A 25,223-nucleotide genomic window follows, 5' to 3' on the forward strand; every position below is an offset into this window, starting at 1 on the left:
ATTTACTTGACATTTATAATACCAGCTGCGGTCAGTCCCAGAGTCACCCCGGATATCGCTGTTCCCGAGTCATCCCCTCGCTCTTCGAAAAGAACCGATGGGGTCATCAAGAAGCTGGGACTTGAATTAATGGGATAAAGCTGGTGCTTTTTTCAAGTGATTTTACAAAGGTTTTACTCGATTGAGAGTCGTTGCTTTTACACTAAGCCTGCGCAACTAGAGACCAGTCAACCAAGTTCAAATTCGGTGAACCAACGGTGACCTGTCAACAACGCTATCCCAAGATGCTACTTGCGCAATCCTGAATCAAATGTTTCGTTACCCGTTCGTAATTCTCTGAATGCACACGCAAAAGCAGAACCCACATCAACACTAGTAGAGCTTACGTGTACCTATTCCTCGGCGCAGAGCATCTGATCATGCCGATATCTAGTCTCTGATAGGGACGAACCTCCAGTACACCACGTTGCTCGCGGAATCGTGGATGAGACCAACCGAAAGGGTAAAGTGAGTTCCCGAGGAGTATGAGGTGACTCCTAGAAAGATCTGACCTGCACATGACGCACATTTAAACGATGTAACCATCGCAATTTTTCAAGACAGACTCACTCTCATTCCCTCCTATCTCCCAACGCATGCCCGCGACTTTTACAAACGTCCAGTACCGAAAATGCTTGACTTCGAGGACCCACGGGCAAGTTACTAGGGTCCAATGCGATGGCAGCGAATATCAGAAGGTTCGTGTCAGGGATGCACCGACGCTGGTGCTGACAAATGATACACATCCCCGACGGCGAGCCTCGGCGGACCATGAATGAAGGCAGTGGTGAAGTTTTCAATTGGGAAATAAGTATTCGTCGATGGAGACACGAACGAAGTCGCGTATGGTCATTCGAACCTATCTACTGACGTGGAAATTTTGAGTCTGGTAGATGCAGATTATACCGTCCCACTTAAACCGGATGGTGCGGTAACCTCGCGGCATGCTACGTCTTTTGTACTACACTTTACTGACAATCATTACGTCACTACTTATCGTCATCGTGCCCTTATCAGGACAGTTCACCAGATCGCAATGATGGACAAAATCGTAAGATTTGCAGCTGTGGGATGTCAGTGAGTTGTGCGAATGTTGATGGGTTACTGTCATGGTGATTGGGCTGCTGTGTTATGCGAATGATGTGTGATTACCTTTAGTGCTTGCAAGGTTTCTCCGACCCCATTCACAACAATGTCTGACATTGCAAGCTCTTGCGCAGGTGACATATCAAAGTGGTGGAGAACAGTGGTGGACAGATGCTGTTGAAGATAACGAACACACTTACACGGCAAGCAAGGTTTCTACCGCAAGTCAAGAAAATATGTTTGTACTTGTTGAATCCCAAAGCCTTTGACTTCCTTTTTTAGAAGCAGGAACCTTCCTCCGCTGGCCGAGAACGAAGCCAAGTTAAAGTAATGCAATAAGAATGCATTCTATGAAATCTGGCTCTACTTCCAGGGTGTCCGGAAACAAAACAAAACTCAAGACCGTGAAACTCGACGCGACCGCTGAGCCTCCGAACAAGAAGCTAAGAACAGTAAGTTTGTCGTCTTCTATGGGACGCATCTTTGCCCGGTCTTATACTACGTGTCAAACCAAGCTAAACCACATTTATCTTCGCTGTTATCTCAGTCCGCAAGGCCACCCGTTTTTGATTTCACAGGGTCTGCACCTCAGCCGCCATCAGAAGGGCCGCCGGCATCGTCGCAACGACCCTCACTCTTACAGTCGCAGACACAACGCCAAAGGAAGGACGTGAAGGGAAAGGGAAAGGTGGTTTTGCCTCTAGTGCATCAGGAAGATAATAGGCTCTGGGTGGACAAGTATGAGCCAACGATCGAGGTCTGCCTCAGTTTATCTCGAGTTGTGCCCAGCTAAACGTCGGTGCGATTGTTCTTGTTGGGTATCGCCCATAGGCTGATCTAGCAGTGCACAAGCGCAAAGTTGAGGATGTGCGGCGATGGCTCTCCGAAGCTTTTGAAGGAGGGCCGACTGGGAAGCTGCGGAAATATCGCGTATGTCGTCAACATTCTGTTGTTCTGTGGATTTATTCATGACTGAATCATACATGGTGCATTTACTCACAGCGTATTCTAGTTCTCACTGGGCCTGCTGGTACCGCAAAGACTACCACACTCCGCGTAATAGCTCGAGAGATGGGTTTCGATATCGTCGAGTGGCGCAACAGCATGAGCGAACGCGGCCCGAGTAATTTTACCGAAGATTCCAAGGACCCTGGTGGTGAGCACCATAAAACCATATGCTATCTGTATGAAATCATCGAATTCTCTCCTGCAGACGACTCTTGGATGGATACGGAAGCATTGTTCGACAAGTTTCAGGCATTCCTCAAGAGAGCTTCCGCATGTCATAACATTTTCTCTGCAAGTTCTGCAGCCTCGTCGGCGCAACCAGAATCCCACACTCAGTCACAATCTGTACCGCAATCCTTCACGCAATCCCTCCCCTTTACTTCCAAACCTACTAACCGCCACTTGATCCTTCTAGAGGATCTCCCAAATATCCTGCACCTCCCCACGCAAGGGCGATTTCACGCTGCCTTGCAGTCGCTCTGCGGTTCTTCTGACTCTGGGCCCCCAGTCGTGATCATCATATCCGACTCTGGTCTCCGCGGCGAGAATGCCTATAATGATGATGCATGGGACGGTGCGGGCGGTACGCGCTGGTCCAAGAAAGAGACTATCGACATTCGAAGTGTTCTTGGAGCCGACCTTTCCACCAGTCCATATGTCACGCGCATCGGATTCAACCCTATCGCGCCAACACTCATGACCAAAGCCCTGCAGGCGATGCTCACCAACCATTTTGCGTCTACATCCGGAAAGCCACCAACAAAAGACGTTGTAGAGATGATTGTCGAGTCCTCGAATGGGGACATCAGGAGTGCGGTGATGGCATTGGAGTTTGCGTGTGTTGTCACGTTACCGATCAAGGGTACTGGGAAGGGTAAGAAGCGAGGGAATACGACTGGAAGTGGGGGTGCACGGGCTGTCCTGGAGGCTGTTACGCGAAGAGAGCAAAGTCTAGTGCTATTTCATCTGATGGGGAAGATATTGTATAACAAACGTAGGTACTTGCGCCGCTGCCATTTTGGTCAAAGCTGACGAGATGCAGGCAAGGGAGACTCTCCGGCAACACACCTCTCTGCCAAAGATGCCGCAAAGGAGCGCGAGCTGGATGAAACCCTTATGGACCCATCACGTTTACCAGACTGGCTTTCGGAACATGATCGGAAGGCGAGCCGGGTATGCCTAGAGGTACGACTTCTGTTGAGTGCGACACTGATGTGTACTGAGGTGTTTTTAAATGGTTGGTAGACAATTGCATCAGAATCACCCATTGATTCATCACTACTGGGATTGTACATCCACCAAAATTATACCATGTTTTGTACGGATGTCGATCAATGTGACGGGGTCTGCGAGGGGCTTAGTTGGGTTGACTGGATTGGCGGCGTGAGTACGAGCGTCGTTCATATCTCCCTCATTTTTAATCTCTCTCCCGACCACAGCACCTCCCAACCAACACTCCATACGCTTTTCCAACACTCGCATTGTCGACGCTTCATGCTCTCCCAACACCAGTCCCACGAAAAGGGCAGAAGGTGTGCAAGCCCTCATGGTTTGATGTGCGCAACAAGGAGCAGGATGCGTTGGAAGGTGTGGGCCATGTCGCGGCCTGGTTGGGACACGGAGGGGGAAGTGACGAGTGTGCGCCAGGGAGATGGACACATGGTAACATTGCAGTTGAGCTGGGTGGCTGGTTGCGCGCTGTTGATCGCCCTGGCAATGCTCAACTGCAGGTTCCGCGAGCGCACAAGCTTTTCTCGTGCATTCAGTGGGGTACGGGAGGTGTTGGTGGCGATGTGCTTGGAGAAGATGAGTATGGGGAGGCATATGATGGCAGGGATGAGGGTGATATCATGGTTTTGGGGGCTTTGAGAGATGAAGAGGAAGAAAAGGGCTGGTGGCTGGAGAGCGATGATATAGAGGAGGTGGAGTAGGAGGCTTGGAGCTATATCATAATAACCTACGTTGCCTTCATATTGACATTGTCCGATGTCGAAACTAATTTCAGTCTCAACATTGGACAACGTCAATATTAAATAAATCTGAGAGAGGCATCATGACATGTACTTTACCAAATGCATAGCGCCCAGTGCCCAGTGTCTTCAAAAATCAACCACCATGTCTGTAATTAGACACGGTCATAGACTAGTTCGACGTGAAGTTAATCATCTCAACTCTCGACCAGCATGGTGCCTTGTTACCCGTCCAGCAGCACGTAGGGTTTTCTCTTCAGCTGCACCACCACAAAGTACAACTGGCGGGGTACGCGTTTCCAAACTCTTCACAGCGTTGCTAGCACTCGGTATCGGAGCGACTGGTCTTGGACTGTGAGTCCTGGCCTCGAACTTTTCCTTCAACCTGAATAATCTTGCTCTCCGCTAAAGTTATGAGTTCTACACCTCCTTTACCCTCTGGCCTGAGCAGGTTCGCGGAGACCTGCGCGCAGGAATCAAAGCAAGGAATCAAGGAGATTTGTCTCTGAGCGAGAGGTATATCACCCGGTACGTATTGTTGCATATAGTGTATCGTAAAACTCTGACCCTTGATTTTAGTGCATTCCAAACAGCACTGTCTCTTCCCTATCAAACATTCGCGCCAGATCCGTATCTAAAGCTATCAGGAATAGCCTCTCTCCTTTCTGAAGTTTCCTCCGACCGTCGCTCCCGAGAGGCCCTGCGAATTGCTTGGGAGCTAGGTGCCGGTCCGAGCGAACAAACTCATCCCTCACCAGACGCCGAGAAGACGCCGAGTCCTGTGGCAGAAGGAGCACCTGGATGGTCAAGCTACACCTTGAGCGACGAGGAACGCCTTCGACGAGTGGCGCTTGCATATAAATTGGGTCAATTGTCAAGTGAGCGGGACGTGGATGAGGAGGAGAAATGGCTCATTTGGGCTGTGGAGGAGGTCTTGAGGCTGTCTGGACTTGGGACGAAAAATGCAGACTCAGATACGAATACAAAAGCGCACTCAAATTCAGGGTCTAGTGCGCTCGAGGAACTCGACCCTCCGGCATGGATGTCAAAGACAGATCTTGGTGCCCCATTGGAAGCCCTTGGTGCCCTTTACGCAAAGAAGGGTAGAATCGAGTGAGTAGCATGCCAGTTAGAGATGTGGATCCCCTTCCATGTTAACATCGGCCTTTCATTTAAAGCTAACGCTTCTACCGACAGGTATGCGATGCCATTGTATCTTCAGGCGATCTCCTTACTCTTGCCACCCAAAACGCACAACGTGCCTGTTGAAGACCGATGTCGCGGTGAGTCATAGTACTGCGGCTGGTTCGATTTTCTCTCATGCACAAGCCGCCAACAAGCCGCTCAACTCATGAACAACCTTTCTGAGTTGATAATGCGTCGTCCTCCCACACCAGAAATACGTGCACAAGCTGAGGCTTGGGCACGTCAAGCATTGGGAGTTATTGAGCGAGCTCAAGCGCAAGCGCAGCCGAGCAGCTCACGATGGTTCGAATGGGGACAGCCCGCTGATGATGGAAGGGAGGTTTGTGAGCAGGCGCTCGGCGTAGGTGCTCTTCAATTTGGGGAGCTTCAGAGAAGTAAGTGTTTTTTCATTACGAGTCACGTCAAAAACGCTTATTTGACGTCTGCCCAGATGTCATCCGACTTAGATGGTGCAAGGGAGCTATTCGAGAAGAGTGTAGAGCAATGTAGCAAGGTGGGGATTAGGGAGGGCGTTGCTGAAGCGCAAGAAGCACTACGGAGGGTTGAGAAAGCGAAGAAGGTGGGTTGATAGACTTGTTCTATATTATCAAGATTCGAAACATGTTTCTGGATTTTGTCTGTCAGCGAACTTCTCCAGGATGACACCAAATTTTCTACGTGCTTGAGCACAGGTGGCGACGGAGAATTGAACCAAGAACGTTGCCCATCACTCAATTTTTCTACTGAAGCACGCTTCATACTAGAAGACACAGGTGGTACTTTTAGAGGATTCACGACAATCATCCTGCACATTCAGAACTTCCTTTGAATTCAAATCTTAGTTAAAGAAAGAGCGCCGGGTACTGGACTTTCCAACATCGCAACACAAGCTAGCCTGAATCTGTTAGAATCGATCAGTGAGCGCTTTTCCTGCGTCGTAAGACGATGCGGCTCTAAAGCAACATATATTGGATATTCAAGCGAAGGCATCAAGATATTCAGCCACCTGACCACATCGTTCTATCTGTAATGACTTGTGCACGAATAGGTTGCTCCTTATGGGCGCATCTATCTTTTCGCTTTTGCCAAGTATGTTTGTATGCAAGTATGTTTGTATGCAAGTTTGAGATTGATACGCAAGCATCGAGCTCTTCAGACGCAGACTGTCGGGGCTACCTGCCTATGAGCAAGTTTTGCGCCTCGGACGCGAACGCGAGAACCCAATTTTCCTTGACATCGGTTGCTGCTGTATGTGCTCTCCCTATTGTGTCCGCAGGAAGCTGATGCACGGTTTACTTACTAGTTGGCAATGTCATCAGGGAAGCAGTTCTTGATGGTTTCCCGGCAGCCCAAACTATCGGAAGTGATCCCCATCCAGGTGAGCATAGAATACGGCATGATATAGGACTAACGAAGCACTTACAATTATCGCAGAACTCTGGGATTTGGGGCATGAACTCTTCAAGTCGTCTCCAGAGACCTTTCCAGCTCACTTCGTGGGTAGTGACGCCTTCGACCCAGAAATGCTTGCCATAGCTCCCGTGCAGACAACAGGGGCTCCGAGTCCTGACCTCGATAACATCACTTCGCTGAACCCTTTACGTGGATGTGTTTCTGCAATTCACGCAACAGTCTTCTTCCACTTGTTTAAAGAGGATGAACAGCTGCGCATGGCCCGTGCTTTCGCTGTCCTGCTGTCCGCTGAGCCAGGCTCCGTCATTCTCGGGGCGCACATAGGTGCCCCAGAGAAGGGTCCCGTGAAAAAAAAATGATGTCGAGGTTGATATGTTCGCCCACAACCCAAAGAGCTGGAGTGCCATGTGGAATGGCGAAGTATTCAAGGAGGGGACAGTCAAGGTAGATGTAGAGTTGATGCAGGAGAAAATTGGCACCGCAGGGAGGGACGAACGCCCGTTGGCATTGGTCTGGTCTGTGACTAGGTTGTAAGCAAAGTGGATGATAAGTCATTAACACACAACCTCGGTTTTTTGTTTATAAATCACGCTGTAGATATTAGCATCTAATGGTATAAAGCCCGAGCGCCGGCAACTCGGATGTGTTGTATTCTTCAATTCGTCATGTGAAGCAAGTACATTATTCTCACCTGCCTGCTACGGTGGATGTCCGACGCTTATGCTCAATGACGATCAACGTCTTATCGAGCTTTGACGAGGGAACAGTAGACTTCAAATCCCAAGACAGTTTGAGAGTAGTTGAACGTATTTCCTCGTCAGAAAATGCTGTTCGAGCATCGGCGAGAACTAGTCTCCCCGCCGACACACAATATGGTGGTTGATTTTCGTCGGCAGAAACATGCGATAAACTCTGGTTGGGATGTTGGCACGACCAAAAACTGACTCCTCGATTTTCGTGGACTGGGAAGGTCTGCAACAGCAAACGTTGGGAGATACTTACGCCGCTGTACTTACATTCCTATCTTGGTCCTCAATGCCAGCAAGTTGCTGACATAATCGTACCTGTTCTTCGCTGGACTTATATTCGCGGTCGCTTCCATCCCAGTACCAGACCTCAGGTCACCCACCGAATTGAATCCTTGTCATCACAAATGGCCACGAAGGATGATACACAGGCAAAAGCCCCTCCAGAAACTCGCAACGTTGTCCAATTCCTTCGCAGCAGTAAATCCGGCATGAAAATACGTGTCGGTGCGCTGAATGGAAAACGCGTCGACTACTTCAAAGGTATTTCATTGTCTTGCGTGGTTTTTTTTTGCCTCTGTTCTAACTACGATCACGACCATCAGGGAAATCCGCAGTGAAAGCCCTCCTCTCCCCCGCCTACGCAAAAGTCAAAAATGCACCCAAGGTCACCACCGAAGCCGAAGCCGAGGCCCTCCTCCAATTATCCATCCAATACGCATTCTACCTCCGCGTAGACCGTGGAGCACCCACGGGCTCATCCACATCCCCGCGCCACGTCACTCTCGTTCCGCAGCAACAATTCACCCAAGACGCGTACTTTGTGTGGCTTTATGAAGGTTCTCAATGGACAACTTATGCAGGAGGACTGTTGATGGTCGCGCTTATGCTTGCGGCTGTGATGTTCCCGTTGTGGCCGCCAGTGTTGCGCTTGGGCGTGTGGTACCTCAGTATTGCCATGTTAGGCTTACTCGGAGCGTTCTTCGGGCTCGCGATCATACGGTTGATATTCTACATCATCACCATGGTCGTAGCCAGCCCTGGAATTTGGATCTTCCCACAACTATTTGCAGACGTCGGCGTGGTGAGTCCTGATATGTTTTCGCGGTTTCCTTTGTTGTTTCTTAGGCGTTTGGTCTAGATCGAGTCGTTTATTCCGTTTTGGGAGTGGGATATTCCGAAGAAGAAGTCTGGGAAAAAGAAAAAGGGAAAGGCTCCTGCTGGTACGAATCCTGAGGAGCAGCTTGCTATCAATGGTGGGGCTTTTATTGAGGAGGTTAATGACGAGTCACCCGAGCACTCGCGTCCAGGGAGTCGCTCAGTGCGAGTTGAGGAGGTTCCGGACGTGGATTCATGACAGGATCTTTGCACGGTTGGTTGTAGGCCTTCATGTTTTTTTTATGTTTTCAGTGGAGCAGACGGGAACAAAGGGACTAGATGTTCGTTATGAGCACTTCCATTGCACTCATCAGGAATCTAGATTAGAGCTCATTCCCTGGTCCCAGGTTCGCCCATACACCATGTGAAATTGCATCTTTACTCTCAGCTCTTTGAACGCCGTCACAATTAATATTGTCCTGCGGCGCTCGGTAACCATATGATTGAGGTTATCAGGTTCTATCAGTCGTTCCTCTGTGTTGGTCGTAGGAATGATTCTCATGCCACTGCTAAAGACAGGACAAAGTTCAAACGGAGCAATCCAACAGGAATCATGTAATAGTATCACCACGGCGGAACAGGCATCAGAGTATACGACCTGGCGTGACATGCCCTGACCTCCACACAGTAATAACTTGGGGACACTTTATGCGTGCGATGCATACGGACTCATATAACATGCATGACATATAAAGTGACGATGAACGACAAGGACCAAGACCCATGGTATGATCACGAACTAGCCCAAGGCTTAAAGCTTGCCAAGAGCAGCAGCCTTGGAATCCAGACCAGCAGCCTTTGCGCGCTTGCGCATCATCTGGGTAGACTTGTTGCCACGAAGACCGCCACCCCATTGACGACGCTGTTCCTCGTACTTGTCAGTGCTGTAGTTTCTCGATTAGCATCAAAGAGAAGTATAAAATTTAAAGGGAAAGCTCACAAGTTGGCTTTGGCGGCGCTGACAAGGGTTGCAAGCTCGCGCTGGTCCTCACTGTTGACATCTTGGAGGGTAAGGACGGCAGCAGTCTTCTTGTGGACGACTGTACCGAGACGGGCTTTGCCCTTGACGATGACATAGGGGACACCCATCTTGCGGCAAAGAGCGGGGAGGAAGACGACCAACTCAATGGGGTCAACATCGTGGGCAATGACGACGAGGGACGCTTTCTTGGCCTCGATGAGGGCAACGCAGTGGTTCAAACCGTACTTGACGAAAAGAGGCTTCTTGTCCTGTAGATCGTTGAGTCAACAATCTGTGTTATATGATGCCTTGTATACAAACTTTGGCAGGCTCCTTTGCGTCAGTGGCAGCTTTAGCTAGAGCCTCGAGACGCTCCTTCTTCTCGACCTTGCTCTCTGGGCGGTACTTGTTAAGGAGCTTGAAGAGCTGTGTGGCGGTGTTCTTGTCCAGAGTGTGGGAGAACTGGGCAATGGCGGGGGGAACCTTCAAGCGCTGAGAAAGGATGACCTTCTGGCGTTGAAGACGAATGTACTCGGGCCATTTGACGAAACGAGTGAGATCGGTCTTGGGACGAATGTGTTGACCTAAGAAACTTTGATCAGTCGTCGATTCAGCGAGAAAGACATGTAGCGCGGACCGATGCCAAAGTTTTTGGGTTGGGCCTCAAAGAGAGGGTTTTTTGTGGATTTTACGGCTTTGCCAGCAGCACCTGGTGCAGGTGCAGGCTTCTTACGGGAACCGGCCTTGGCTTTGGGGGGCTGGTCATTGAGACGAGAACGAATGAGCATGCGAAGCAAAGCACAAAAGTGCCAGCAACGTAAGCTGCATGTTTCGGAGCTCTAACGCTCGTGGATGACCGTGCATCCAACGAGCCCAGCAGATAAAGTATCATTGCCGTACGTGACGACTCCACTTGACTTGATAACAACTATCAAGATGTGCGCTGAACCGATTCTATAAGACCGTAAGCATGATATTCCAAAGATGCATCTGAATGAAGGACTTGCCATCCATTGCGTTGTGAGAGAGGCGGAATGAATTGAACGGTGCTAGGGTACTCCGATGCGTGCAGGGAACGATGCTTGCTGGTAACTCACCATTTTGATAGTCTTGAGGAGTAGGCCTTGAGCTTGAGGTCGTCGATGATCGATCTCTGTGAGTGCTTTGGGTATTTGAGTATTTGTTACTCCGCCCCGGCACCGGCCGGCTGACTTGTCCTGACAGCGACGGTTTGATCTCCCGGAACCGATAAGTACTCCAACAAGGGCAACAACCAGTTCAAGAGGACTAGTGCGCCATAGTAAAAGGAGGCGAGTGCAGGCGGGATGTCGTCCGAACGTAGTGGTCTATGTGGATGTTTCCTGTAGCATACTAGGCCGCAACTGTGCTTCGACTTTAACACTTCAACCCTCGATCGATTTAACTTGAGTAGGCTTTTTTTGTTGCGGTATATTCAAGGTATGTATCGCATCTCTCTTAATCCAGGTCCCGCCACTAGTACTCCACGCCATTTTCCCTTTGGCACTCTCAGGAGGCTTGAGTGGACTGTTTATGTGATGGACCTGTTTCTACACTTTGCAGCGACCTGGGGCAGCGGGTGAGAATTCATTTTGCAAGTACGCGTCAACTGTCAGCCTACAGCAGTGAGGACATCGAGTCTCGACCGGTTAATACCGGATACGAGATATCTAACAGTCAGTGTAGGACAAGGGCCATATGACCTCGTTAGATAACGTAAGTACTAGGTGAGTTCCGATGTGAGACCAGGGCCTCATCGACAATGCTGAACACGGATGTGGCATTAGCCCACACAGGTTAGAATATGACCTCGGTAATAATTCTGATGTTATCAAGCGCACGCTGAGTATTGCTAGTCCCATCATTGACTCCATCAAAAAGTTGACCAAGCCAATTTTGCCGCAGTGATTGTAATATTGATCTTGAGTTTGCACGACGACAACAATATTCTGTCTCGTACCATTCTGAGATCCATTGGATGGTATGAAGATCGAGGTTCACTCTAATCCCGTGCTTCTGTGCCCATTGAAGAACACACAGGATGTAGCTAACTTCATCACCAACAGGGCATCAGAAGATGAAAAACGTTCATGCAATGATTCAGATGCGCAGTGCTCACAGCCAACAGACTTTCTCGAGGAAAGGCTCGAAGTCCCAGACCTCATTCTCAATGGACTCAAAGCAAACCTATTCAGTTCAGTTCAGCTCCAGCAATTTCCGCGATATCCTGCTCGGTTTACAAGCGTATTTGGGCGCCGTCAAAGAGGCCAAAAGAAATCCACTTACAATAAAGGTATTTTAATGGTTCTCTAGCTGCTCAAGTCCCCATCTGCCGCCACCGTGGAGTATGCTCAGGATCCACTCGTTAATGCGTCAACTGCGCCCGAATACTTCTTGTAAAGGGCGGATGTAATGAAGGGTTCCAGGACAAAAAGTCCCGCCGATCTCAGTCGACACTGTACCCGGTGCCACGGATGTTAAACTCGTGAACGGATACATCACTAGAGTGTTTTTGCTGAGGATGATTACAATGTAAAATAGCGCTCCACTTGATGCAGTATAAGTGTGGAAATGTCGAGTCGAAGTACTAAATCAACTTGACCGTCCACCAACGTGATCAATCGATTGCGACGTCAACCCCTCCGACTCGATGCCGTTCAAGGCGCCTTGAACGGAAGGAAATCCCGCCACTAACGAAACTGCAAGCAACTATTGTCACATTGCCAAGCTATATCTCCTCTAGGCAGACCAAACAGAATGAAGACACCCGTTCCTTCCATCGCCAAGCTACAAATAGATGATCGTCGAGTCATGCAGTCGTTTCCTCCAGTCGTAGCTCCTCCAGCCGGTGTATCGGGAGGTACCGAGGGGCGTTATTGATTCGGAATCTAGTCGAATAGAGCAGCGACGTGGTTCAAGTAGAGCATAGTTCAAACTTCAGGCAGGGCGTGGAAGCAGCGATTCAAATTACGAGCAGTGGCACGGGTCATACTGGCACAGTGTTTGGGGTCTCGGACACACCGTAGACGAAATAATTATGATCATGCATCATGTTCTAGTAGTAATATTAAGTTCGACCTACGAAGCCCAGATCTTCAATTGAGCAGCTCTAGAATCTACATAAGAATCTAGCCCTCAATGAGGGCCCAAGGCGAATGGCTACAGTATTACACAGGTTCCGGGTCGATAAACCCTTCACACTCTTACTATTCCGGAATTAGCGGCACTCACAAGCCAGAAGATGAGAGGAAAAACCCAGTGACTCTGGCGCAAGTCTGATTCATGCACGTATGGTATCAGCAGGGAAAGCTACGTGCGATGTTGTCTTCAAGTGTAGCCTCAGTCTACCAGCTGAACAAAGAGCTAGACAGCGAAGGATGAGGCTGAGCGCTGACCTCCTGTGCACCAGTCGTTGGTCTGAAGCCTGAGAAACGGTAGTTAGGCCTTTAGGTGTCATTGTGGGCGCAAGGTGCTTGCAACTTGATCTGAGAGACGGCCTAGTTTACGTTCACATTTGAAACTTTCTTCAGCCGTAAGCGTGCGCTCTCATTGTTGGAGAGGGTACTTAGGCGACGCTAAGCGCTCGGCTACATACAGGCTCCGGTCGATGAGCACTCGACGAGCAGCCCCGACTTCCAGATTTGCAGGTACAATTGTGATGATTTCGTTTGAAGTATTTTCGGCGGCTACTTATTCTTGTACGACAGTTGCGGCCGTTCAGAAGAGTTGACAAAAACCCCAACATGATACCGTGGTATCCAAATTGGTGCACATGCCTAATAAGCTGAGGATTGATTTGCGAGATATGACGTTAACGACACGACAGGTTGTGGAAATGAATTGGGAGTTCTCCGTGTTCGGGGAGTTTTCATCGCCGGAGGATCATCGCATCGATCAACTGGCGCTCTGCCCTAATCAGTGTGAGTGACAATGCGCCATCTTGCTGGGATACTTTGTACTAGGAGGTCACTAATATCAACGTCTTCTCGCGAACAGATGGGTTTTACCGCCGCGAACTATGATCTATATTGATTGTTTTAGGCATGGGCCACAGTGAGTCTTGACGTGTCTTTTTACGCATGCATAATGGCCGTCACGTACAGCGTCAGAAACTTCCAACCGTTCTTGGTTGGATGCTCCAATATTGGCACCGCGAAACCTTGCGCACTGGGTCGGTAGCTTGATCAACTGCAAAGAGGTTCTAGATCTATGTTCGTTAACAAATTGTCCCGTGATGCGCCTGTCTCCAAAGTGGTTTCGTTGTTAATTATACAACTGCTCTGCCGCAATTCGGGAAACTTAGTGCTATATTTGCCGGTACCCCACACCCCACACCCTTTATATTAACCCACCTCCGATTCATGCACTTTACCTGCTTTGACGCACAATCACATCGCTCTCATGTTGCATTCTCCTGCACCCATCCTCCATCGCTCACGCTCTGAACGCTGCTCATCGCCATTTGCTGGCAGCATGACAAGTTCATGTGGTCTCGATATTCTGCCGCTAATGTCACCGAGCCAAAGTACAGAAGACATTTTTCGGACGATCATGAAGGTCAGAAAAAACTGGAAAATTATGAAGGGTGATACCAAGCCTGTATGGCCACCTTATCTTGAGGCCACTATGCTGAAAGGTGCGGATCACATCTGCTGGTCACAACCTTATCCACATGACTCCTCCAGGCCTTCAGGAATATGAACCGGTTAGCCGGGAAGCCCAGCTTTTAGGTCGATTCCCTAAGCGCAGTCGCTTCATCTCGCAGTACATTTACCGCCAGACGGGAAGGTACAGGTCATCAAAACAAATAAGCAGTCGTCTACAACAACTCAGGGACACATCCGAGGGACGGGAGTGTGAGTATCATCCCTTGGTAGTTTGTGCGTTCGTTGAGACGGCATCATTAACATTCTTCTATTTTGGTTTATCATTGGAAGTAATCGATTCCCTCACGCAAGGTTATCTTGCACGAAGGGAATCCGGCTCGTCACAGAGGCTTTCTCCTCATAACCAGATATTTGAGGCCAAATCCAAGCCTCCGTTTTCAACCAGCGACAACTCATACACTTCTTCATCCGCCGGCTCGCCCATATCATCCGCAAAATACAGCCCTGTCATGCCATCATCTAAGCAAAACCACCTCCCTGACACGCGTCCTCTAGTATACATCGACATTTTGCCAGAGCCTAGCCTATTCTCGAGCTCATCCTCATCAAGTTTATGTGCACCGTCTGCTTCTCCATACCAGTCCCCACAAGGTATCGCTGCATCCCACCCCTCCTCGAACGCGCCACGTCGCATGAGGGACATTGATCCCACCGCTACCTTCGTTTCGCCCTCTGCTGTCATTGGCAAGTCATCCTATATAGTGTTATTAGATGGCGCACCCATACACAGCGAGGACACGAAACTCGAATGCGTTGGACCATATTTGACCGGTTCTTCCGGTGACGGTCTATTGCTCCACACCACAACTCTTGTTCCCAAATACTGGGAGACCTTGTGCAAATCTCCAGGTCCGTATTTTCTTACCTTGACGTGCAACAGGCATTTATTTATTGCCCCAAGACCCAACCGTATACACCATCATTCAGGATGTGTACAGCGCTCCAGACTCAGAAACTTCCACAAGGTCCTCAGGTCGCCCGCATCTGGTCCCTATCTTCTCTGCCACATACCACTTCCGATACCCTGTCTCTGTATGCACGCCTCCATCTTCTATGTCACCACATTTCGCATATCAAGCCAATTCATCGTTTCTCGCAAACAATACTCATGCTTCTCCTGATTTACTCTACCGCATGTCTCCGAGCCTCTCGGACCAATGGTGGCTTCAGTCGCACGAATGCAACACGCAAAACCAGCTGGACGAGCCATTCATATTGGACCTTAACCTGGATGAATTTTCCTTCGATGACTTCATTCACGACTTGCCTGAGGCGACATCAAAAGAGATGATTGCACAGTCGTCGTCAAGCTTGCCGAAGGACATCCGTAATTATGTGAGTAACCGACCCAATGAGGAGGTCTGCTCTCACATCTCCGTCAGATCATGTAGAAAAGTAGTGCACATACAACCGTAATATTGACATGTACTATATTGCTTGTTATTTTACATATTGGAGGTGTCAGATGCTTCTAGACTGAATGTAGGTTCCTTAGCATTCGATGGATATGAGAACGGTCATGGTGTTGCGTTCTGTTGGTTCCCTCGGTTCATCGCTTATTCGTAATTTTGAGCAATATAGTCTGGGCAGACATGTATAACTGCGCCGGTGGCACGTCTTCAACCCGAAGCTCTTACTAGAGTTCACTAGCTATCCTCGTTCTTTTCCTGATTGATGTCGCGATTTTGGTGGGAAGAACGCCAAACCGTCGGGTGCATGACACTCTGTAACTAACCAATCTAACCGCTGCACGAAACATTTACCCGAGTTGCAAGTACCCAAGCATGGCGATGATATTCAAAAATTCATCGGATGTGACTCTACTAGTGCGTATTTGAAAGTCGAATATATTCAGCGTAAAACAATAAACTATCCCGACTGTTTAGAGATGCGAACTCATTTCACCCGAGCATTAGATTTGAACCCTGAGCTTCACAACATGTGTACACTTCTCCCCATCGCGAACTTAGAATGATGCTAGAAGTCCAACTCACCGCTCTTTAGCGGCGGGGTGACTTGTATCCTCGCCGCAAATTCTCTTGCCGCATCAGGGTGACGGCGGTCAACTGATTGATGCCCCTAGTAATTCACCGTCCAACTTTTGCTGCGGTAGACGCACTGCTTGTCTCGCCGTACGTGGCACCAAGTGCATCGACCCACGGTACGCATCATGATGGCCGTGGTTCCCGCCATTCCGCCCCACTCGCTCACCTTGAGGATCATGCTCATAATGCCAGCGACAATCGCTGGATCTGTTTGGTAATGCATCCACCTAACTTTCATATCAGGGAAATGCTTGTGGGTTCTGGGCTGATAGGCAACGCTATAACCGGCTTTTGATGAACCAGGGCTTCGAGCGCTTGCCGCTGCAGCGAGGATGCTAGAAAGGCTGCTGGACACCATAATTCTATGGTGTCGGCTTATGCGCCGCAAGTTTTCTGCTATTCTTGTGATAGCATTTGCTACAGGACTTGCAAGGGATTGATTCAGAAAAGGCGGACGTCTGTGCCGCGCCAAGTGTCGAGAGAGATCCAATAATGTAAACAGAGGTACTGTATGCCTTCGTTAGCCTGTACGTATGGGAAACACGAGGTGACGGAGGTAAGAATTCCATGATGGTGATCCGAGAAAAGGTTCCTTACGAAGTTTGATCATGATAAAAATGATGTAAAGTCGTGAAGACATTTTTGAACCATCAAGTAAGATTCAATGTGCGACTTACCTGAAAAGTCCATTATGATTTCTTGACGTTAATTTTTAATTGTGATCAGGCGCCTAACCTTGGAAAATGAAATGCCTGCGCGGGCACTCTAAGATCGGGTTTTTGTCATGGCGCTTTTACAGTGGAGACGACTACTATGAGATCTAGCCCAATCGTCCATCGATATCTCTTCTCTGGGCCTCGATACTTATTGCCTGATGGGCCGTGGCTATATCGTTTATGCTCATCCATGCTATGGGGTTACTATATTGACAGGGGCCTCGCAAGTACCTTGCGTCCATGATAGGCCACGGCGGACGTAATGCAGTCGCAGTCACTTGCGATAACCCATACCGAACCATGAGTCTGAACGTGAGGTAATGCTCATGTCTTGCCATAGATCGTTAGCAGTGACTTGCCAGGGTTGGTACATATTAATCGGGGGGCGAACTCGGGAGCGCTTGGGTTTAAGATGTTGTGTGGTTTGGGCAGAACTCAGGGCTGGCGAGAACTCACCCATGATAACATGTACACAACCTTCATCCAAAATATGGTCCATGGTGGTGGCCACCCAGTGCCATCCCTAATCAACGATACTTTGAGCATCTCGAAAGAGATCAGAGTCAACTCTGGAGAAATCTATCAAGATATCTCATTCGCGATACCTGGCCGCTGGGCATGGTGGGGAAACAGACCCGTCGAAAAAGGTGCGTCAAGTCATTCTTTTGAAGAGATTTAAAATATTCCCACGCATCTTGACACATTCGTTAGTTTCATGGGTTCCAATATTTTCCAACGCATACTCCGGTTGAATGCAAATGTACGACTTTTCTCGACCAGAACCCCACCCGCCGCCCGTCCGCCATACCGCTACCTAAGAACATTAGCCCTCGGAGGGTCGGTCGCTGTCACCGGTTACACCCTCGGGGCCCTCTACCCGCACCGGCACATCACATTCATATCCCCCCGCCCAGCCCCAGGTCCACCCGATCCCGAATCCCCCCAATCAATCGCATACACAGCAGCCCTCGAACAATCCCTACAGACCCTCCCCCTCCTCACTTCCCTCCGCGCCAAGCCCGATGCTGACGAGTGGTACGAAACTCGCCCTTATGTCAATTACGCAGAGCAGTTCCGCGTAAACAGCCTCACTGCAGGCGCACTTCGCGGCCCGGGAAAGCTCGCGCTTCCGCCCCTAGTACGCGCTAGGAGGGATGAAAGTGAGGCTGTCGTCATCGTGCATGTTGGTCGGGGGTTATGTGGGCACGATGGTATTATTCATGGCGGTTTGCTGGCTACTATATTGGACGAGAGTCTGGCAAGAACTGTGAGTTTTATGTACGTAGCGTTGCGTGTGTGTATGTGTTAACGCGTGTCGTACAAGGCGATCATCAATTTACCAGACAAGATTGGCGTCACTGCCAACCTGTCCATAAATTATCGCGCCCCGACATTTGCAGATCAGGCAAGCGCCTCTCCCTTTTAAATACTCGCGTGCATGACATAGTCCTAGTTTATCGTTGTCCGAATCAGTTTGGTCGACAAGGCGGGCCGCAAATCCAAAGTGAGCGGCAAAGTAGAGGACCTCAAAGGCAACGTACTCGTTGAAGCACAGTCAGTCTTTTATCTCTATTTCAACTCTCCTTACCCACTCTCCATTTTACAGCGCAACTTTTGTCCAACCTAAATACGCTCACTTGCTCAAGAGTAAAGCCATCCAACAGATGATGGGCCAACCCGAACCCGCTAAATCAACACCCGTGCTCCTCAGCGAGGGCATGCCGCCTCCACCTAAGGCATAGAGCAATTTATACAATTTACTCGCTAAGATATCATACAGTTAGAGATACCTGTATCATAGACCACTCTGCTGCAACCCTAGACGCAATTCGCGGAGCTGGACTCACGCGGACATATTCATGTACTGCCACTCAACCTACTTAAGAACAACTTCCAAGCCTCTTTCACCATGCCCCCTATTACTGAAAGCACTTATAGTACAGGAGGTCAACCGTGGACATAGAAATTAAGGAAACAAATTGGATATGAAGACGCGAAGAAGACGGCGCGCAGACTCATTTAAATTAGCAACGCGAAGCTCCCTTGTTCTCCACAAAAACATCGCCCCGCTGCAGAAAATAGCACTAGCATGCTGTCCAACCGTGAGTCTTGATAGAAACTGATGCCTGAACTCCCTAGACGTCATGCCAGCCTCCTGATCTACTGAGAACAAGCCAAGCAAATAAGGAACACTTCCTCTAACTACTTAGGAGAGACTAGGCCGCGCCTCCCTCCCCCCCTCCCATACACAACACCTCAACAAATACCCCTCTTGGATCAACACGGCAGACACCCGCGTGCGATTCGAAGTCTGAGCCACTCGAAGGATATTCCGCATCAGTTTCGAGCGCATCTTCCCTCCAAAGGGACAAAGCATAAGTCAATTGCAAGCACCAGAATTCAACAGCTACAACCTTCCCATTCGTCGATATACCACTCGGCACTTAGCTTCGTGCAACAGCGCATGCACCTGCCCCTGTCAACTGCCAGGCCCCAATGGGAACACAAGCCAATGGACATCTATATGTATTGTCAACTCTAGGCTAGCCTATGGGGACAATAAATGGAAAAACTCCAGTATAATCCTCCTAACACACCCATCATATGAGCCCATTCCCTTCGCACATATTCTCAGCCGAGATAGAGCAATGCATGTTGTTTACTGGTTAATATATCATAGTACTGTTAGATATACTTGTATGATATATCATAGTCCACTCCGTTGCAACCCTAGATGAAATTGATCGCGATAATATCCCTGTGATGCCACCCAACCTAGTTCCGATCCCCAAGAACAACCTCCATGGCCTCTTCCACAGCCCATGCCCCAACCCGCGCCCAGCGCGCATCCCCTCTTCTCAAATATCTTGCAATCTCCTCTGCTCTAACTTTGGTACTCTTCCCACCTATCCTCTTCGCACGCATGATTTCTCGAATAGGTCCAGCGAGCAGCGCTGGCGTCACAGAAATATAAGTCTCGTCTTCCTCGTCCATCGGTGGATCCGAGAGATATGCGTCTTCTTCAGACATTACGAACTTGGATGAAGAAGCACCGGTAGTCGAAAACATCGTACTATTGGCGGTCGAAAACACAGAATTGTTTGCAGTTGAGAAACTGGTTGTGCTGTTCGCAGTCTTCCACAAGTTATCCGTGTCGCCAAACCCAGGAGAAAGCAGCACGGAGAGAGCGCCGGGCAAAAGACGCAAAGATCTATCCCAGAGCACGATACTGCCCTCTTCGTACAGCTTTAGCACTGCCCATGAAAAAAGGCGCTTCATCTTCACACGCGGCGCATCAGAGGGCTTGATCCTCGTTTGGGAATGCGCGTGGGTGGGGTTCGATGAGGGCACATGGGCAGGTTTCGAAGAAGCCTTCTGCGTCTGCGCAGCTTTGGCTTTTTCAGTCTCCCTCTCCGCTCGGGCGCGCCGCTTCATTTCAGCATGAACGATTCGGACCAGCTAGAAGGGCTAGTTCCGGAACGCGGCGTAGATGCGAGAGCGTGAATCCTGTAGGGCCGCTAGGAGCACTGTCATCCAGAGTAGATACTCGCGGCGTCCGATCCTGCGCTACATACCCCGTCCGCGCCTTGGGTGTTTGATCAAACTGAACGCGAGGGCGCTTAATCGGCGTCGAGAACGGATCGTCACTTGCTACCACAGCGGGCGCATGATCCATATAATGTTTGAGATACAACCGAAATGTGTTTTCCCGTCAAGTCTCGCGTATGTAATCGAGAGGGGTGTCGAAGTTTCGGCGGGTCCTGCAAAATAATGGGTTAGGCGTTGACGGTATACGGTGCAGAAACTCACTGTGGATCCGGGTTTGACTGGACTTGATGGGGCGGAGGTGGTACTGTCTGTAAGTGGTGATGATGGGGCATGGGCTTGTAATGGACGCTTCACGGGAGTGCGGGGGGCGGGAATGTTCGTCTTCGATGTCAGCATATAGTTTTGTCTGTTCAAAGAGGGTGCTGGCTTGGACGTCGTGGCCAGTATTTCCACGCTCTTCCAAACCTGTGTCACATGAAGAAACAACAAGTGGCATGGGTATCTCAAATGGTTTCGGCACGGAATATTTCGACTTGTGAAGCTCCACGACGGTTTTCCAGTGTTTCCATTGATCGTTAGTTGATTGACAGGGCTCTTCAAGTCCATTCCCGTGGGGAGGTGCGTTGGGTTCGTGAAGAGCAGGTACGGGACATGCTCAGCTTGAAGTCAGAGATACGAGGTGCAGTACATACCGATAGATTCAGCTATTATTTGTCTCACATCATAGAACCGCACAACTTTGCCAATCACTTGTACAGGATATCCTATAGCAGTGACAGGAGTGGGTGGCGGAGGAGGAGGCATAGATCTGTTAAATCCACGCGACATCCCATCCCATCCGGATTTCTGAACCAAGCGACTTGCATCGGCGCTCATTGAAGATTTTGGTGGCGAGGGATGGCGAAGCACGCATTCTATGACAGCTGTAGAATCATCGACTGCGGGACGACCTCAGTAACGATTCGACCACGAAAACTGTTCACTTACTAGTATACAGCGTTCCGTTTCTCGTAGTCCTGGATTCCTACTACTATTCCAACGATGAGCACTGTTCGACAAGGGATATGTCCCAGCCAGTAAAAGTCGGTGTCTGATTCCGTGGATGATTTTAGTAGGTGTTGCAGTTAAGGTGACGAGGCAGACCTTTGGCGTTGCTTTGCTTCATCGAGAGAACGTCTCTGATGACGCATGGAGCAGTGGCTTCCTTGGTGAATGTCCATTTCCAGATGTCTTGTGCGGATAGAGATGTGCTGAAAGAGCTCATCTCGTTGAACTTTGACTTGACCGTAATCTCATTCGTAGTGAGTCGGGTTTGTGGTCAGAATAGGGTCGTGACGCGATGTAACTGACACGACCACGTGATGCCTCATAAAATTGGTCACCTGCTGTTACGCGTGCACTACCTACGCTACTGTTTAAAGTAGACAGCTTGCCAGCTGAAAGCTACCTAAGACTACTTAGGTCCAATGTCCAGAACATAATCTACATTCTGACTTCAAGGAGCTTTATGCAATTTATCTGGGGCTATATCATCACTAAGGATGAATCCCTGTGCGCGATCCGACTTCCAGAGCTCGAGATGCACTCGTATAACGAGCAAGGCATGACCTGCAAGCTTTGATACCATCCTAATGAGTATCCGGTGCTTCGCCGACATCAAGCACACGACGACCAGTACAGTAATAAGCGTAAATCCCAGTTACCGGAGACGTGCACGTACGGGAAGGAACCCTATGGCCAAGATAACAATGAGCGAAAAGACTGGTCAAACATCAGCTGCAGGCATGAATTACTAAAAACGCAGCCACGCACCAAGGAGTCCGCGGGTGAAGTAAAATATATTGTGCTGAATGAGAATCTTGAATTATCACTCCCAAGGCTTTCGTAATGTTTAATTGGGCGGGTTAGTGACAAGACAGATTGCGATACTTCTACAGCATGCAGATAAGAAATGTGAACTCAGGCTCACGGTATGTACTATCGGTTATCACAACTTCGGTCAACCACTGGTTCGGACACTTTGCAATAGTTCACACAATTCAGCCTCAATAAATATTCTATCTCACCACATATCATTGTACACATATTCTAAGCTACTATAAAGTTGAATCATCGAAATTGGTGGAGAAATGATTGAGATAGTTGTTAAGGTGTGACAAAGCAGCTGTTTGTCACTCGGCGAGTCTGCCGTGGCGGAGTTTCGATACCTTGTAGGAAAGATGGGCTCGTAACGCCAAATACCGAGCGGAGTTCGCTTCAGACAGCCAGTGACATGGTGTTACTACCCAGTGACATTGTGTGACTGTCCGAACCAGTGGTTGACCGAAGTTGTGGTAACCGATAGTAGCACCGTTCCCCACCTCTCGGAGTGGGGAATAAATGCCACAAATCATTATCGCAGGAGTGCAATGAGGCATGCAGGCACTAAAATATTTGTAGTGAGTGGTTTTCACGTCTACAACAGGTTTTTCACCATCCCTATGCTCAACCAGTGATGTCAAACCACAATCTCCTTCACCCTCTGGCAGCCTCCAAATAGCTTCTAACAGCCTTCAGCATCCATGCCTGCCATCACCCTACACTCGTCTACACTCCACCTCTGCGTTTGTCTGCATGTTTTTACTTGTTTCCGCATGTCACCACTCAATTTTGCTTGTCTGTACTTGTTTCCACATGCCGCCACTCATTTGTGTGTGCCTGCATTGCTCCCAATATATGGGTGGATATTATATATGTCTATGTATGTATGTACTTGCTTGTATCTGCACGCTCACTTGTTCGCATCGCCATCGCAGAAAATTCAGCGCGCGGGCTGCGGCTTGCTTGAGCCCAAGCCCCGGCTTTGGGCTGGCTTAGGCTCACAGCTCAGGCTTGAATTCTGGCGAGCTTAAGCCCCTCCAGGCCGAGCCTAAGCCGGAGATTTGAGCCCAAGCTGGGCCAGAACATCACTAGTCCGAGAAGGTAGAGCTGTTGCAAGAGGAAATGTGGCGCGGCATCGGCAAGCTGCCATTCGGAGGATGATGCGTGACCACTGCTCTTCCGACAATTTGGAGTGTCATCCCTGGCCTCATTGCCCAGTCATCGCGCGGTACCGCTATCTAATGCTTCGCGGGATATGTTTTTTTCCGTGATTTTGACATATTTTGTTATTAATGTTTGATTTACTTGACATTGTGTATTGAGCTATTGATCCAATAAACTAGTACCTATTTGTTCCCAATGGCATAGCGGACGCGGGAGCCAAGCAAATGCTATGTTTTAATGTTTTTACAATTCTCCGTGTTTACCTAATTGGGCAATGAGGTGGTAGGAAGTATTTGACGGACGTTGACGGACGATTTGATGGAAGGAAGGCCCGGAAACGATCTTTGATGGACGGAAGGCCTGGAAATGATCCAGGGACAGGGAACAGTGAGATCTTTGCCTGATATACGAGCTGAAGGGATCTAAGGAACCATACTAGCACTCCCCGGCTATGTATCAATAACTTGGGAATCCCCACTGAGTATCAAAAACAGTACCCAAGGTGTATGGATACTCCTATCAGGGTGTGGTGGATTAACAAGTGTTTGTCTCTCACCATAAGCGTAGCCTAGACCCAAATGTGCTTCTGGAAATCTTGTCTGGTAGCTGCATTAGTGCACGGTTTACTTCAACTCCTTCTCGGTAGGATAAGCTGAAAGACACAGAACTACGAAGCTGGAGGACATCTTCTCAAAGTTCTGGCCAGGACGTCACTTGCAACTATGGCTAATTCGAGGTGAGTTATCCTCGGGGTTTAAGACCTTGATGGGGCTTGATACCTTTTGGTGTAGCGTGCTTAGAGTGGTCCTGCCATGCCGGGCTGCGAATGTTCATTGGTCAGACTGAGATAGACACATACACAGACCGATCACCTACAATATTTGATTGTAATCCTGATCAAGCAGCGTATGTATTCAAAGTCAAGGCGTCCTCGCCCCCACGAAAAGACAAATCCCCATGCAGAAGCAGGCACACATCCCATCCTGAAAGGCTTCGAGCTCTCCCTTCTCTTCGCGGCTGCGTGTGCGCTGTGCATTGCCGTGGGAAGCAGTGGTGAACGGGACCTGGGTGTTGGCTCGTAGAGACGGGCATCGCGAGGGACTGAGTATTATCAAATAGGAAAGGAATATCAGAAAGAAGTTGCGTAATACCGACGAAATGCGATAGACCTAGCAGTAAACATATTCTTCTCTCCAAAAACAAGGAAGACATAATCGACAACACCGTGACATAGATGCCGCAAACTCGTAGCAATGTTAAAATTGTGATGTGATATTATCAGCGAGAGTACTTCCTAGAGGGAAGAACGAATTACCAGTAACTCGTTCCGAACCGGTTGTTCACCGCCTCCCTGGTGAGCTACCCTAGTGGCGACACCACCCAGGCATCAAGGTTTCTCATGCAACCTCGGGATAATTCTGCATCATGCGCCAGAGATCATTGCGCGGACAAACACCTTTACCTGTTCCCAATGTGTAGACCGGAAGGGGACAGAACTAGCAGAACTTGACAGAATCATGTTCTGCCAGCACAGCAGATGGCATTGATTCTGGAACTTCGAGATTATAGTGGCGTCGCCGGGGACTGCTGCCAGCAGGAACAGATGCACAGTCGTCTTCTTCCACTTTCGAACAGGGG

At 49.2% G+C, this 25,223-nt stretch overlaps 10 protein-coding genes across 10 annotated transcripts; 7 read left to right on the forward strand and 3 right to left on the reverse strand.

Annotated features, from left to right (window-relative positions):
- Positions 1 to 1,425: 1,425 nt before the first annotated feature.
- Positions 1,426 to 4,194, forward strand: EDB91DRAFT_1142906 (Rad17 cell cycle checkpoint protein-domain-containing protein). The gene is made up of 8 exons (XM_041319063.1): positions 1,426 to 1,577; positions 1,673 to 1,882; positions 1,957 to 2,055; positions 2,128 to 2,281; positions 2,339 to 3,127; positions 3,176 to 3,318; positions 3,379 to 3,516; positions 3,573 to 4,194. Exons 1-8 carry the CDS (start codon positions 1,467 to 1,469, stop codon positions 4,062 to 4,064), a joined length of 2,136 nt encoding a protein of 711 aa, XP_041175511.1. The 5' UTR covers positions 1,426 to 1,466; the 3' UTR covers positions 4,065 to 4,194.
- Positions 4,098 to 6,058, forward strand: EDB91DRAFT_537334 (uncharacterized protein). The gene is made up of 7 exons (XM_041327639.1): positions 4,098 to 4,457; positions 4,515 to 4,631; positions 4,683 to 5,216; positions 5,301 to 5,386; positions 5,444 to 5,683; positions 5,740 to 5,868; positions 5,934 to 6,058. The coding sequence occupies exons 1-6, from the start codon at positions 4,192 to 4,194 to the stop codon at positions 5,796 to 5,798; spliced, it is 1,302 nt and encodes a 433-aa protein (XP_041175512.1). The 5' UTR covers positions 4,098 to 4,191; the 3' UTR covers positions 5,799 to 5,868; positions 5,934 to 6,058.
- A 402-nt stretch (positions 6,059 to 6,460) lies between these two features.
- On the forward strand, positions 6,461 to 7,235 carry EDB91DRAFT_1055814 (uncharacterized protein; the record flags this gene model as incomplete). The annotated part of the gene is made up of 4 exons (XM_041313960.1): positions 6,461 to 6,536; positions 6,592 to 6,666; positions 6,723 to 7,045; positions 7,068 to 7,235. Coding segments are annotated over 4 exons (642 nt in total), but the record flags the coding sequence as incomplete, so codon positions are not given.
- A 619-nt stretch (positions 7,236 to 7,854) lies between these two features.
- On the forward strand, positions 7,855 to 8,804 carry EDB91DRAFT_1238099 (translocation protein Sec62-domain-containing protein; the record flags this gene model as incomplete). The annotated part of the gene is made up of 3 exons (XM_041321668.1): positions 7,855 to 7,990; positions 8,053 to 8,531; positions 8,589 to 8,804. 3 exons carry the CDS (start codon positions 7,855 to 7,857, stop codon positions 8,802 to 8,804), a joined length of 831 nt encoding a protein of 276 aa, XP_041175514.1.
- Positions 8,805 to 9,356: 552 nt separating this feature from the next.
- Positions 9,357 to 10,354, reverse strand: EDB91DRAFT_1083460 (ribosomal protein L4; the record flags this gene model as incomplete). The annotated part of the gene is made up of 4 exons (XM_041315628.1): positions 9,357 to 9,489; positions 9,546 to 9,835; positions 9,888 to 10,150; positions 10,204 to 10,354. 4 exons carry the CDS (start codon positions 10,352 to 10,354, stop codon positions 9,357 to 9,359), a joined length of 837 nt encoding a protein of 278 aa, XP_041175515.1.
- A 3,324-nt stretch (positions 10,355 to 13,678) lies between these two features.
- Positions 13,679 to 15,674, forward strand: EDB91DRAFT_537786 (uncharacterized protein). The gene is made up of 5 exons (XM_041327640.1): positions 13,679 to 14,220; positions 14,270 to 14,440; positions 14,522 to 15,100; positions 15,153 to 15,586; positions 15,634 to 15,674. The coding sequence occupies exons 1-5, from the start codon at positions 13,986 to 13,988 to the stop codon at positions 15,640 to 15,642; spliced, it is 1,428 nt and encodes a 475-aa protein (XP_041175516.1). The 5' UTR covers positions 13,679 to 13,985; the 3' UTR covers positions 15,643 to 15,674.
- A 395-nt stretch (positions 15,675 to 16,069) lies between these two features.
- On the reverse strand, positions 16,070 to 16,998 carry EDB91DRAFT_1142923 (uncharacterized protein). Its single transcript, XM_041319064.1, has 2 exons — positions 16,974 to 16,998; positions 16,070 to 16,803 (listed from the first exon to the last, which is right to left on the reverse strand). The coding sequence occupies exons 1-2, from the start codon at positions 16,984 to 16,986 to the stop codon at positions 16,331 to 16,333; spliced, it is 486 nt and encodes a 161-aa protein (XP_041175517.1). The 5' UTR covers positions 16,987 to 16,998; the 3' UTR covers positions 16,070 to 16,330.
- A 707-nt stretch (positions 16,999 to 17,705) lies between these two features.
- On the forward strand, positions 17,706 to 18,966 carry EDB91DRAFT_1142929 (HotDog domain-containing protein). The gene is made up of 4 exons (XM_041319065.1): positions 17,706 to 18,279; positions 18,337 to 18,417; positions 18,466 to 18,566; positions 18,619 to 18,966. Exons 1-4 carry the CDS (start codon positions 17,728 to 17,730, stop codon positions 18,752 to 18,754), a joined length of 870 nt encoding a protein of 289 aa, XP_041175518.1. The 5' UTR covers positions 17,706 to 17,727; the 3' UTR covers positions 18,755 to 18,966.
- A 690-nt stretch (positions 18,967 to 19,656) lies between these two features.
- On the reverse strand, positions 19,657 to 21,875 carry EDB91DRAFT_1142931 (uncharacterized protein). The gene is made up of 8 exons (XM_041319066.1): positions 21,705 to 21,875; positions 21,611 to 21,651; positions 21,549 to 21,585; positions 21,254 to 21,499; positions 21,046 to 21,155; positions 20,819 to 21,017; positions 20,494 to 20,663; positions 19,657 to 20,471 (listed from the first exon to the last, which is right to left on the reverse strand). The coding sequence occupies exons 1-8, from the start codon at positions 21,823 to 21,825 to the stop codon at positions 19,788 to 19,790; spliced, it is 1,608 nt and encodes a 535-aa protein (XP_041175519.1). The 5' UTR covers positions 21,826 to 21,875; the 3' UTR covers positions 19,657 to 19,787.
- Positions 21,876 to 22,838: 963 nt separating this feature from the next.
- On the forward strand, positions 22,839 to 23,778 carry EDB91DRAFT_1142933 (uncharacterized protein). The gene is made up of 2 exons (XM_041319067.1): positions 22,839 to 22,999; positions 23,054 to 23,778. Exons 1-2 carry the CDS (start codon positions 22,977 to 22,979, stop codon positions 23,415 to 23,417), a joined length of 387 nt encoding a protein of 128 aa, XP_041175520.1. The 5' UTR covers positions 22,839 to 22,976; the 3' UTR covers positions 23,418 to 23,778.
- Positions 23,779 to 25,223: the final 1,445 nt, after the last annotated feature.

The sequence above is a fragment of the Suillus paluster genome (genome assembly GCF_016628075.1).
Source record: "Suillus paluster strain FC165 chromosome Unknown EDB91scaffold_40, whole genome shotgun sequence".
In the NCBI taxonomy this organism is placed as follows: domain Eukaryota; kingdom Fungi; phylum Basidiomycota; class Agaricomycetes; order Boletales; family Suillaceae; genus Suillus; species Suillus paluster.